At 50.1% G+C, this 13,849-nt stretch overlaps 1 protein-coding gene across 1 annotated transcript in view; it reads left to right on the forward strand.

Moving 5' to 3' along the window:
- The window catches only part of Efcc1 (EF-hand and coiled-coil domain containing 1), a 33,303-nt gene extending 23,887 nt beyond the window's left edge, over positions 1 to 9,416 (forward strand). The window contains exons 3-8 of the mRNA XM_041639990.1: positions 916 to 1,073; positions 2,425 to 2,560; positions 3,628 to 3,790; positions 5,470 to 5,610; positions 7,525 to 7,588; positions 8,504 to 9,416. Coding sequence (XP_041495924.1) covers positions 916 to 1,073; positions 2,425 to 2,560; positions 3,628 to 3,790; positions 5,470 to 5,610; positions 7,525 to 7,588; positions 8,504 to 8,640 — 799 coding nt within the window. The 3' untranslated portion in view covers positions 8,641 to 9,416. The remainder of the gene's footprint in view (positions 1 to 915; positions 1,074 to 2,424; positions 2,561 to 3,627; positions 3,791 to 5,469; positions 5,611 to 7,524; positions 7,589 to 8,503) is intronic.
- Positions 9,417 to 13,849: the final 4,433 nt, after the last annotated feature.

The raw sequence follows: 13,849 nt of genomic DNA on the forward strand, positions 1-13,849 counted from the left end.
GGTGCAAGACCCTCTTCTGGCCTATGTGGTCTATAGACATACATAAAGGCAAAACATCTATATACAGAAAATAAATTAATTAAAAAATCCAACCGCTCAGACTGGAGCGATGGCGCACCAGTTAGGAGCACTCACGGTTCTTGCTGAGGACCCAGGTTCAGTTCCCAGCACTCATCTGGTGACTCACCATTTGTAACTCCAGTCCCAGGGGCTCCCACACCCTCTTTGGCTTCCGTGGACACCAGGCACATGTATGGTACACAGACGTATTCAGGTAAAGCACTATTCACATAAAATAAAAATAGGGGCTGGAGAGATGGCTCAGCAGTTAATGAGCCCTGGCTGCTCTTTCAGAGGACCCGGGTTCAATCCCCAGCACCCACATGGCAGCTCATGACTGTCTGTAACTCCAGCTCCAGGGGCTGGTACAGACATACATGCAGGCAAAACACCAATGCACATAAAATAAAATAAATTATAAAATAAAAATAAATATTTTTTTAAATATCAACCATCTTAAGTCCAGAATTAGGTAGCTACGGGGCTGGCTAGCTCAGCCTCTAAAGATGTTGAGGCTCTTACCTAACTACTAGACAATTCTCTCAGACGCTAGTTCATGGCCACAATATGACTATTGCTACATGACTGCCCAAAAGCGGAAAGGGCATTTCCTTTCCCGTGGTTCTTGTTGTAGGGTGGACACCAGTCTCGTAGTGTCTGCGGATTTGCTTTGCATCTCATTCTCTAAAGTTGGGTTTCATGTCTGTTCCCTGTTGGCAAAGAAAACTGGAACATACCTCAACATTCTTTCTGACCCACGGGAGCCTGACTTTGCCAAGACAGTGGTGGGATCGTGGGTGGCTTACCTGTGCAGAGTAAGAAATGTCTCAAAATCTATCTCTCCCCTGCCCACAGGTCGGAGGGACCTTGGCCCCTAAACCCCCCACAAGCCAGTGTACATTCAGGAAACAAGAATGGAGAACCCGAGACTAGAGGAACCAGAGAAGAAGACGCTGCTCCAGGAGGAGCCCAGCAGTCAGACTCCTGCTCAGGGAGCAGAGACACAGATGAAGGTCAGTCCCCAGGTGCCCAGCCTGCTGCCAGGCCCATGGTCAGTGAGGCCGAGCCTCATCCCTGCTCTCAAGGGCCGAAACATCCGCACCTCTGTCAGCCTCCAGACAAACCCCACCCTGCTATTCAGGCTGGTTTCCAGCCCCTGAAAGGTTCGTCTTCTGGTGTCTTCCCAAGAACCCGACACTCGTGAATCTAGCATGCTGAGGACTGGTTCTCTGTCCTTTACACCCAGGCTCAGAGCCCTGCCACCTACCCTGCCTTCAGCATCAGGACAACGCAGATGAGTGACGGGGGAGGAATCAACGGAGGGACATACACTGTCAATATTAGGAACATTGTCATGAAAAGTCCCCATAGTAGCTCTAGACATAGTAGTCCCAACCAGACAGTGGGGCCCTAAGAACCCATGGGGAAGCCAAGTAGGGGAAATAGGTGTCCAGAGCCAGGAATCCCTGAGGCCCATGTCAACAGGCTTCCCAGGTCTCCTATGAGGTAAGGTCTTATTTTGGTTTTAAATACTACTTCAACTAGGGAAGTCTGAAAGTGTCCCGTCAGTCAGCACAAACCACTCAGACTAAAAGGAAAGTGTGGAATCTCAGAAGAGTCCATAGATCTGGAGCCACCCTAAGGCCTGGCCTGCTCCCCTTACCCTGAAATAGTCACACTCAGAAGGCATAACTTCCCTGGCTCCGCCCATATCCTAGCCCCCAAGCACAGAACTGGAAGATCAGTCCTCATCTGAGTTCATTTTGGCCATACACTCACTGACTCCCACATTGTCTTCTGAGGGGTCCCAGCTCTTCCAGAACCTTCACTGTGGCTAGAGAGGACCGCCTCTGATTGGCACAGCCTGACAAGTACCCAGAGCTGGAGTAGACAGGGGTCAGGGTCTCTAGGAGACTTTGGTATGCTCCTGAGGACGATGGCTTTGCCTGGGCTATAGGACAGAGCAGCCACTTCGGTCAGGATGGAGTTCATCAAAGCTATTGGGGACCACAGGCCATATACTGGACACCTCCCACAACCCCCCATACTGAGAGCTGAGAGTCTTTCTGACCTGATGCTAACACCTGGAAAAACCCTTATCCAGTTCCCTAATCCAGGTCACATGTCCTGAAGTGAAACTGATGCTCAATCCTGACACCACAGATGCGTCCTCATGTGTCGCCTGAGGGAACAGAAGACAGCAGGGCTGTATCTCAGGGATTCCCATGCAATCTTCCAGGGCCCTGGGCCAGGAACGGGAAGGGGAAAGTGTCACCCATGACTCACATCATACATGTTCCTGGGGAGGGCTGGATGGTCCTCACATTGGGTTTCCAGTTCCTAGAGGATGTGTCTCCCCAGCAGAGGATGAGCAGCTGTTCCGCTCCGTGGAAGGCCAGACTGCCTCTGAGGACGAAGAAGAAAGTTGGCAGGAACAGCCCAGGACCCCACAGGCCCATGCTGAGGTATCTCTGGTGCAGCCCTCAGGCTGTGAGAGTAGGTAAGTGGCTGGATAGCTCTGTCCTGGCAGTGGAGACCAAAAGCACAGACACACACCCCCCCCCCGCCCCAAGAAGGCAGCTTCGCCTTGTAGGGCCCTTCACACCGCTTCAACATGAGACGCTGACAGAGAGTACAGCCATCCTCGGCCCCTGGCAGCCCCACCTGGGAGCTCAAAAGTGGAAAACCCCCAAGTGCAAGGTGAAATAAGAAGACCATGGAGAACCTAGCCTGTGGGCGGACTTAGTTCCCACCAGCCATGACTTCCTGGATCCCTGGCCCAGGGCCTGTTCTCTTCCTGTCACTTTGCAGGTTTCCTCACTTCCTCCAACACAGTTCATAGTCCTCCTCCCTCCCCAGCCTGGCTCTGAGCTGCTGCTTTCTCAGCTACCCACAGGTGTTGCCCTTGTACCATCTCAGAGGATGATAAAAATGAGCTCAGTGCCCATGGGTAATTCAAAAACTTGCCTGATTTTTCTGGGCCTCAGTCTCCTTGTCTCAAAGATGGGTCGGTAACACTGTCTTCAAGGACATGGGGTCAGGATGTAAGATGCTCTCCGGGACAGCAAGATTAGTACACTGTAAAGTGCTGTGGCTTTCAGGGGTGGATATATCACCCATTCTTCATGTCCATGCAAAACACTTGTTAAGTACCTGCTTGTGTGCCAGGCAAAACTTGAGCCACTGAGAAAACAATAAACAGATGGCTGCTTGCTGTCCTGGGTCCCCTGCTGTAGGGAGGGAGGGGAGCAAGTTTGAAGACAAGGTGGTGGAGGAGAGCTGGAAGCAGTTCTGCCAAGCAATGTAGATGGTGTGAGAAGGGTCCAGGAAGAAACAGAGGCTTTGGGATATGCTGGATAGCCTAGGGAGTCCATTGGCTGGGGCAGGCTGGGTGAGGAGGATGGGAGGATGTTAGCCGAGTTTAGCGAACACCTCCAGGAGTCCCTCTGAGAAGCCAAGGAGCCCCAGGAAGATGCTGAGCAGACAGGTCCCATGCCAGCATCTGCTTGCAAGGCTGGAGCACGGGGACAACAGGTCCCCGCAATGCTGGCTTCTCCTCCCCTGCAGGTATGATGAACAGACAGCTGAGATGCTCAAGACTCCCTTTGGCCGCTGTGATGGTGCTGACCACGTCCATAACCTAGAGCTGGAGACCCATGTCACCAGGCTCGGGGAACAACTGCAGACCCTCGGCTGCAGTGGAAAGACCCTGGGGACACCGGAGGAGGAGGTCAGCATGGCCCTAAGGTCCCAGGTCTTACGGCTGGAGGGACTTGCATCCCCATAGCCCACTCACAGAGCTGTGAACAGGACGCAGGAGATGTGGTCTCCTCTCGTTACGCTTTGTGGGAATTGTGGGATGCCAGTTACAGAATGCCATCCCAGATTAGCTTGGTTACAAAGCAGGCGCTTACAAGAACTGATGGGGACAGCTACATGGGCTGCCGGCACCACTGTTCAGAGGCATAAACATGGTTGTCTTCTGTCTGTGTTTCCCTGAAACCTCAGCCTTGAGACACAGACTGAGAAACCTAGACATTGTCAAAGATGGAGCTTTAACAACTTAGTTCAACGATCTCAATTGGCTCTATTTGTGATTCTGGAACCAGGCAATACGTCAGCCCAAACCAAGCAGCGAGTGTCTAATGCATACAGGACTAGGCATGTTCCTGTGAGGAAGAATGGGTAACAGGAAATGCCAGGTTCCTACAGGTCGTGGTATTTGGTAAGGATTAAGCTAGACACACTATCATTCCAGGCCCATTGGGGAAGTCACCCCTGATTTCTCCAGGGACACATGACAGTCAGGTCTCCATGTCAGTGTGGAACTCTGCCCTGAGGATCTCCACCCTGCACTCTGGGCCCCAGGGGAGAAGCTGAGTCCTGAGCAGTAGAAAGTCGGGAGGCAGAGCAGGGCCCCACAGTGCATGCTGGAACAGGCTGCCTGGTTTCAGTGCCAGCTCTTGTACCCGTGTGACCTTCTGTGCCTTGACTTCTACTATGTGTGCGTCAAGTGGGTAGATGTAGGTAGTGAGCTCCTGACAGCTCAGCCCTGGCTGTCGCTGTCTGGTGAAGACCCCCTCAACCCCCAGGATTCCAGGTTGATCTGCTAAGTTTCCGGCTGCGTCTCTATTCTCACTGCAGCGCAGCTCCCTGAGACCCTGGTCCTAATACCCAGGATCTCCCGGGAGAGAGCTGCTGGGCTTGGGAAGGACCACCGTGAGATAGGAACTGGCCGTCAGGGTGCACCCAAGGAGAGGCACAGCTGTCGCTTTTCTTAGTAAACTTCAAGGTGACAGAGCAGAAAGGCTCCAGAAGGGGCGTCCTCTAGTCCTGCCTGCAGTGGGCGGAAGCACAGGGTCTTTTGTACTCCTGCCCGAGGCCAGAGGGAACCCTGAGCACCCTGTACCTAGAGGTGCCTGTCACATGACACATGACATGCCTGACTCAGAGGGTGAGCGGCAGACATTCTCTCTGTTGTCAGCCCTGGGATCCTGGTAGCAGAAAGGTGGGCAGATGCCTGGAATGTCCTTTCAGCCGGAGCCCCAGGACAAGGTGGGATGGAACGATCCCCTAGCCTGCAGTGCGTTCCTTCTGTGTAAGCCAGTCAAGCGGACTGCTACTGTTGCCACCAATGCAGATATATCAGAAAGAAGAGAAACCAAAAGATAGAAAAGAAAGAATGGAATTGTTAGACTAGAGAACTGTGCGTGTCTGCTCACCATCCTGCTCACCGTACAGTTTGGGACAGGCACTTAGCTCCTCGGGCCTCAGGGTGGTTTATCTGCAGGAGGCCAGACTAGGCAATCTCTGCAAAAGTGTCAGGGAGGCCAGCAACCTTGCTAGGAAGCTATGAACACCCCTCCGGGGGACGCAGGTGCAGGGAACATACCAGACCCTTTATCCCAGGCAGAACCACGGCAGACCATGGAGACGACCGAGCATCTGAGGCTGGAGCTGCAGATGGTGGAAACAGAGCGGGTGCGCCTGTCGCTGCTCGAGGAGAAGCTGGTGGATGTGCTACAGCTCCTGCAGAGGCTCCGGGACCTGGTGGGGCTCCGGGGGGTCCCGAAGGGAAGGGGGGTCCAGAGTGAGCTGGGGGACCAAGAAGAAGGTGATGGTGAGAAGGGCCAAGGAGAGTCCATAAGGGACCCGAGGGTGACACTGTGGAGCCAAGGGAGGCTGGGAGGCTGAGGAAGCCTGTATGGCACCCCTAGGCCTCGGTTTCCTCGGTCAGCAGGGGCTCCTCCACTGACACATACAGAATGGTGGCTCAGAGAAGCCACCTAGAGAGGAGGATATTCCAGATGGTTTTAGGAGTCTGATGTAACTGAAATTAAAGCCCAGCGCTGGCTAGCGAGATGACTGGGTAAGCTGTGTGCTACCTAAGCTTGGCAAGCTGAGTTCCATCTCTAGCACCGTTGAAAAAGTGGGAGAAGAAAGCCAGGCACATAATGTTGCCCTCTGACCTCCACACATGTGTCATGGCATACATGCCCTCACATACGCATACAATAATAATAAATGAATTTTAAAGGCCAAAGGAGGATAACCAAGAAAGAATTTAAACTAACATCTCTTTTAAGCATGGCTGCAGGGCTGAGGAGACGGCTCTGTAGTCAAGAGCACATACTGTGGGTTCCAGGACAGCCAGGGCTATGTAGAGAGACTTTGTCTCCAATAAGCAAAAACAACAAAAGAGCACCCACTGCTGTCACGGAGCTCCAGGGTTCAATTCCCAGTACCCACATGGCAGCTCACAGCCAACTGTAACTCCAGTCCCAAGGGATGCAACATCTTCTTTAACCTCTGCAGTGGCCCAGCATACACATGATCACAGACATACACACAAGCAAAGCACCATACGCATAAAATTAAACAAAATAGTTTACAAATAAACATGGCTACAAATTATTAAAGAATAGCAGACTTGGCACAGTGGTGCCTATAATCTCAGCACTGGAGAAACTGAGGCAGGAAGATTGCCACAAGTTTGAGTCCAGCCTGGCACATTCTACCTCAAAAAAATTTTTTGGTTGCTTTTGCTTGTTTGTTTATTTGTTTGATGTTGTTGTTGTTGGGACCAAATTTCTCTTTGTAACAGCCCTGGCTGTTCTGGAACTAGCCTTGTAGACCAGGCTGGCCTCAAACTCACAGAGATCTGCCTGCCTCTGCCTCCCAAGTGCTGGGATTAAAGGCGTGCGCCACCACCATACAACTGGCATACACTTTTAATCCCAGCACTTGGGAGGCAGAGACAGGTGGACCTCTGAGATTTCATTTTTGCTGTTTGTCAGGCTGCTGGGAACATGGGCTACCCAGGTCAGGCCGGGTATTGCATAGCTGGGCAGACAAAGAGCTGGGGATGAGCTGGAGACCATCTGAGGCCCAGCCCAGCCCCAGAAGCAGTGAGGTGTGTCTCTTTGTTTGGGTTTGTTGGTTTTTAAGTCAGGATCTCACTGCGTACCCCGTACCCCAGGCTAGCCTGGAAATCTTGGTCCTGTGTCCACCTCCTGGGTGCTAGAATTACAGGTGTGGCCTCTTTCTTTGTGGTTCTTCCTTTCTACACTGCCTTCCCATTGCTTAGATGCTCATAATAAACAACGTGTTCTGGGGTTCAGATGAGAAAATGCTTGAGAGTACTTAACCACCATCTTCCCCAGGGGCATGTGCCCTGGTCTTTGGTGGAATGGAGCCTGCAGACTGCTCCACCCCTACCCATTGAGAGTCTCTGAGAAGCCAGTGTGGCCAGCCTCAGGGGTGGGAGGCAGCGGGGGAGTACAGGAGAGGAAGACAATATGAGGGGACAGGAAGGGGGGATGGGGCAGGAGGGGATAAAGAGGAACATGGAGAGGGGATGTGGGACCAGCCCCAAGGAGCTTTATGGAAGCTTCCAGAAGTCTCTACACTCTACCTCCTAAGTGGAACACAACCTGATCCAGCCCCTCTTTGTCTCTCTTGAAGAATATATCAAAAAGAGCCCTGGGGAAGATTTTGCTGAATGCCCTGGACCGGAGCCCCTCACAGGGTAGGCAAGGGTGGCAAGGGTGCCTGGCAGAGAAGGGCTGGCAGCTGTGGGGCATCTGGACCAAAACTCCAGCACTGTTCTGAATTCTGTTCTGCAGAACGGCCCCTGTCCCCGCCCCACCAAAACAGACTCCAGACCAGAACCGAGCCGCAGAGACCACAGGCAACTATGACCACCCAAAGCCAGCATGGGCCCAGCAGACAAGGGTGGAGTTGCCTGCTGGCAAGTCAGACTGTACTGTTCCCTGAGCTAACTATGGGCCAGGACTGAGGCAGCGCCTCCGTACCGTAAAGCCCCCAGCTCTGACAGCTGACCTATCAGAGAGGAGTTACCCCACCACATAGTCAAGAACTACCCAGTCAAGTGCCTAGAATTCGCCTAAAGCTCCAGGCCCTGTGGCCCCTGATGATCAGGCAAAGCAGAGGGCAGCAGGATTTCACCAGTTGTGTCCCGTGCAGCTGACCCTGCCTCACAGGGTCACAGAGAGACCCACAGTGGCCTTCATTTGCCCGCAGGAACTTAGAACAACCCGTCATCAGTGGAGACAAGGCGTATGAGGTTACAGCAGTTCTCGCCTTTCTAAGGCTGCATCCCTTTAATAGAGTTCCTCATGTGAGGACCCCAAACATAAAGTTATTTTGTGGCTACTTCATAAATCTAATTTTGCTATTGTTATGAGTCGTAATATAAATATCTGATATGCAGGCTATCTGATACGTGACCCTTGTGAAAAGGTTGTTCAGCCCCCAGGGGTCATGGCCCATGCATTGAGAACCACTGGTCTAGGTGTTAAGGAACATAAGGAGCAGGCCTGGGCAGGGCGGGCAGTGGTACGGGGCAGTGGCAGGCGAGCCACGTGGAAGAGAGAAGTGACTGCGGACAGATAAGGAAATCTACCCTTTTGTTTCTCTCCAGAGGGTACACGTGGCACCTTGGCCATCCTGGACACCTTGCACCAAGCCTTGGTTGGCTGTGAACTCCTGCAAAGAAACCCCTCAGCGCCAGCATCCACAGCTCCTTCGCACACGAACCCCTTCCCCATCTCCTGCTGAGTTCGCTGGCCCTGCCTTGGACCACCATGTTCATCCCAACCATCATCAGACCAGCCTTGACCACAACCAGACTTGCCTCCCTGGTCAACCTGACGACTATGGGACTAGCTTTGGCGGTCACTGGACCAACCTTCACAGACAGACTGACTGTCATCACTGTGGCCTCCTCAGTCATCCCAAGCGCCATCAGTGCAGCCTCCATGGTCCGCCTGACCGCTGTTGGACTGTCTTCTACTGTCTGAATGCTTGCCACAAATGGTCTGACTGTTGTCACTTCTTCAGAGCTCTGGCAGCCAAGGCTCCTTCCAAAACTGGGTCTGGCAGCTGCTCCTTCCTGGGGCCTCTCACAGTCTCACAGAACCCCCACACTGAATCCCTGCAGGTGCTAGATCAGCCTGTACGGCAGGGGAGTGAGCACAACAGCAAAGTCAATGCTCCGCACCTCAGGAAGCTGTCAGATGAAGAGCAGATTGTAAGGCCAACTTGATAACTGCATCCCAATTTGAGCTATAGAATCAATTCAGAGTATACAGATGAAAAGAATAAAGATTAAAGCAGAAATCAGACTCAAAATAGCATATCAGAAAAGAAAATCAACAACATCAAAGCTGGTTCTTGGGAAAGATTACAGAAGTGGTTAATAAAAGCATCTTGCAGGGGCTGGAGAGATGGCTCAGTGGTTAGGAGCACTGGACGCTCTCTCAGAGGACCCAGGTTCAATTCCCAGCACCCACACGGCAGTTCACAGTTGTCTGTAACTCCAATTCCAGGGAATCTGGCGCCAATGCACGTAAAATTAATTATTTAAAAAGTTTTAAATACTTATTTTTTTACAAATAAACTTCTCTCCAGGCTAATCAAAGAAAAAACAGAAGAGACACCTTATTAATACCAGCGGTGAAGGAGGAATGTCATTACAGGACTGATCTCAACAGAACTAAAGGAGTTAAGTGTGACTGTAAATGAGCCTTGTGAGCCAATGAAAGGGACCCATTCCTTGAAAAACACATAAAAGCCACACATGAAGAAACAGACAATCTGATAGGTATTAGATAATACAGTTAACAATTAACAAAACAAAAATAACAGGCCCGGGACAAGCTCTCCGGCACATTCTACGCTGACCTGTAAGAAAAGGGCTGCACAAATCATCTAGTCTCTTCCAGAAAACAGGAGCAGGCCTTCTTTGCAGCCCCTCTGTAAGCCCAGGATTGTCGTCACGCCAGCAAATATCTCAAACAAAGAAGAGCAAAATGCCTCCTAAGTACGGAGCAAAAAATATTCAGCAAAATATGAGCAAGTCACAGGCAACAGTGTGAGCTGGGGACGAGCATTTGCCTTCACACGGGACCTGCTTCAATCTCCAGCACAAAAAGAAAAAAGAAAAAACAAGGATTGCTCACCTTACCCCAGTGGAACTAGCACACTGTTGTATAGGAAAGAGGCTGGAGCCCATGGCCGTTTCCATGTCCTTACAGACAGCGGTGCTGATCTGCCCTTCTTGGGCCTTCAGAGCTTGCTGGATTGAAGCCTGTCATCTTTTCCCTCACCCAAGGTGCAGAGTCCCTGAACATGGATGGGACCTGAACACAGGCCTGATGCTCCCAGCCAGGACAAAGTTCAGGGTGAGGTGACCCCAGAATCTTCCCTGGATGCAGACTGCGGTCAGGACCAGCGCAGCCGCTGTGAGTGGCAGAAAACAGTGTGCTTCACCTCACACCCACACCCCAGTGACAAGGACCCTACCTACTTCCAGGCGGCTCAACAGCAGAGCCCAGCCTGAGCAAGGCCGGACTCCGCCCACTTGATCAGCCCAAGGACCTTCACAGAGCACAAGGCCTGAGATGCTCTGCCGGGGAAGCAGAAAGGAAGGTGCTGCCCAGGGAGAGGGATGTTGTACAGCCACAGGGCCCTTGGCTACCACGTCTCCAGAGAGCAGCTGTCATGGAAACCTCAGTGTCAATTTGTGTCAAAAGTAGTATATGTGAAGGCGTCCACTCAAACAGACCCTCCCCTGACACTGAACCCAAAAATTGGTTTAAAAAAATAAAAAGTCAGTTGGTAGATACTGAGCCTCAGAACCCTAACCCAAATTTCCCTTTACTTCCTGTGAGTCCTGGGGATCGCTGTGCACCAACTAACTCCTCGGTCTGCGGGAAAAAATTTAAATAGGCCCTTTAATTCTTTTTTTTTTTTTTTTTTTGGTTTTTTGAGACAGGGTTTCTCTGTGGTTTTGGAGCCTGTCCTGGAACTAGCTCCTGTAGACCAGGCTGGTCTCGAACTCACAGAGATCCGCCTGACTCTTAATCCATATTAACAAGGTTTTCCATGTATGTATGGTAATATAACTTATATCCAAAGATTAATTCATATTTTTTCAATTATTTTACAAACCATGTATTGCTGAGAACATTCCAGGCCTGAGGCATGGTAAGTGAGTAGGTAGGAATCTCTGTGTAGTCATCAGATGACAAAGTTCGGAAGTAGGGGAAATTCGGTAACTATACTCTATTTGCACACTTTTATTTCTATATTGGTACAATAAATAATACCAGACAATGACTGTAGAAAGTCTACAAAGATGCAAAATCGATACTAATAACACCAAAATAATGGCCTTTATATATAATCTGATACATATCAACTTCAATTCAATAACTTAGAAAAATAAAGCTAGTGTTTCCTATTTTTTCATGCACAAAAGCAAAGTAATGGTTGGAGCATATGCAATTTATACTAACTATATCTTAGAAAAGAAGATAAAAAATTATTAATCCGGGCTGGAGAGATGGCTCAGTGGTTAAGAGCATTGCCTGCTCTTCCAAAGGTCCTGAGTTCAATTCCCAGCAACCACATGGTGGCTCACATCCATCTGTAATGAGGTCTGGTGCCCTCTTCTGGCCTGTAGGCATACAGACAGAACATTGTATACTAAATAAGTAAATATTGAAAAAAAAATTATTAATCCTTTTCAATGCAATCTGTAAATACATTAACTTAAACTCGTTGCATTATTTTATAGTAACATTGTATAAATTAACTTTATCAGGTAGACAAAGTTCTGTTAAGTAGTCTAAAATTCTTTTTCCATGTGAAAATCTAGGATTTCTTTGAAAACAGTTTTAGACCATGTATTCTGATCATGCGTTCTCCCCCCTCAACTCCTCCCAGATCCTTCCTCCCCAGCCTACTCCACACCTTCTTTCTTTCTCTCTTTAAAAAAATAATCAAATAAAACAAAAAATAACAAAATCAAGAAACACAAACCCATGAAAATATGCAAGTAAAAGACCAGTATAACAAAAAATGCCCAAAAAAGGCAATCTGAGATTAAAAAGTCGGCAGAAATACCACTGAGTCTGCCTTGTTCTGGCCATCTACTGCTGGGCATGGGGCTACCCTGAAGTGTACTTAATATCCCAGTGAGACTCCACTGGAGACAACTGAATTTTTCCTTTGCAATCAGGTGTTAATTGAAGATAACTTCTTGGTTAGGCGTGGGAACTCATGTCCACTTCCCCCTCTCAGAGCTGGGCCCCCATCTGAAAACTGTTGTAGAGACCCTGTAATTATTTGATCTCAGCGCTAGGTACTGTCCTAGGTTCTGTCCCAGCGCCAAGAGAGGAAAGGACTCTCTTCTTGACGTATCACAGAGCCTTTGGCATGCTTGCTCCAGGATGAAACTCTTCACTCCTGAAGGTGAGCAAGTGTGGTGGTTTGAAGGAAATAGCTCTCATAGGGCGTGGCACTATTAGGTGTGACTTTGTTGGAGAAAGTGATCGTCATGGAGGTGGGCTTTGAGGTCTCACATGTGCAAGCCATGCCCAGTATGACACACAGTTGCCTCCTCTGCCTGCGGATCCAGATGTGGAATCTCAGCTCCTTCCCCAGCATCTTGTCTGCCTGCACACTGCCATGTCCTACCACGATGATAATGGACTAAACCTCTGAAACTGTAAGCCAGTCCCAATTAAATACTTTCCTTTAGAAGAGTTGCCGTGGTCGTGGTGTCTCTTCACAGCAATAGAAACCCTAACTAAGACAGCAAGAGTCGCAGGTAGAAGCCATACCTACAAGGAGAATGTGGTGGGGACACAGACTCAGCCACAAAGCATGGTGGTAACTTCCTTGCTGGTACATGATTAGTTCTAACTGGTCTTAATAATAAAAACCCAGAGCCAGATATCAGGGGAAATGCTGGAAGATCAGAGAGACAAAGGACTAAGCCACAGCAACTTTTACCTCGCTAACTCCTCAGCCGGAAAAAAAAAAAAAAAAAAAAAAGTCAAGCTCCTGTCTCCTCCCTCTCTGTCCAGCCATATCACTTCTTGTCTGTCTGTCTGTCTGTCTGTACAGCCCTCCAGACCTCTACTGTTAATTAGTGGTTATCTCAGCCCTCTGATCCTCAGTCAAGCTTTATTTCTGAGAGCCCAAATAAAATATCACCACACCTTGGTATCTCTTGGCCACTGTGTCCTGAGGACATCCAGGCTTGAGCCCTCCCAGTCTACCACTGCCCAGCAAGGAATGGAGAACTCTAGTCATTAGCTCGGGCACACATCTTTGAAGCAATTCCACCAGCCCCGATCAAATCTTTCAGTGGTGACAACCCCAGCCCTGCTGCGATCCTGACTGCAACATCTAGAACCTTCAAGCTAAGACAAGCATTTCTGACCTACAGAAACCAATAAAGACCAACAAACGTTGCTATGACGCTGCTGCTGTGGACGGTGTGTTAGAGCTGTAGATAACAAACACATTTCCTGTGGCAGGCGCGGTAGGGGGGAGGGAGGGAGGCCTGACAGTCAGCCCTAGGCCAGTTAAAAGTGTGAAGCCAGCTGACAGGCACTCGTAAGCAAAAAGATGCTGGGAGAGGAGGGATGTTTGAGCATGCCTGCTCGGGCTGATGCGCCTCATCCACATCAGACACAATGCACCCTGGCCAAAGGCTGAGCAGGGATAGGGTTAGGATGCAGGGCACAGGCAACAGCAGGGGGGGGGGGAGGTATAGAAGAGGGGACCACGTGTGTGCTGAGACTCCGGGTGCCTGCCCCATGCGTACCCAGTGCCCTACCACTTAGAAAATATAACTCAAGGGCTGGAGAGATGGCTCAGCGGTTAAGAGCATTGCCTGCTCTTCCAAAGGTTCTGAGTTCAATTCCCAGCAACCACATGGGTGGCTCACAACCATCTGAAATGAGGTCTGCTG

Source organism: Microtus oregoni, unplaced genomic scaffold, assembly GCF_018167655.1.
Source record: "Microtus oregoni isolate MIOR12 unplaced genomic scaffold, Mior012 000002F_ref0000024, whole genome shotgun sequence".
Lineage (NCBI taxonomy): Eukaryota > Metazoa > Chordata > Mammalia > Rodentia > Cricetidae > Microtus > Microtus oregoni.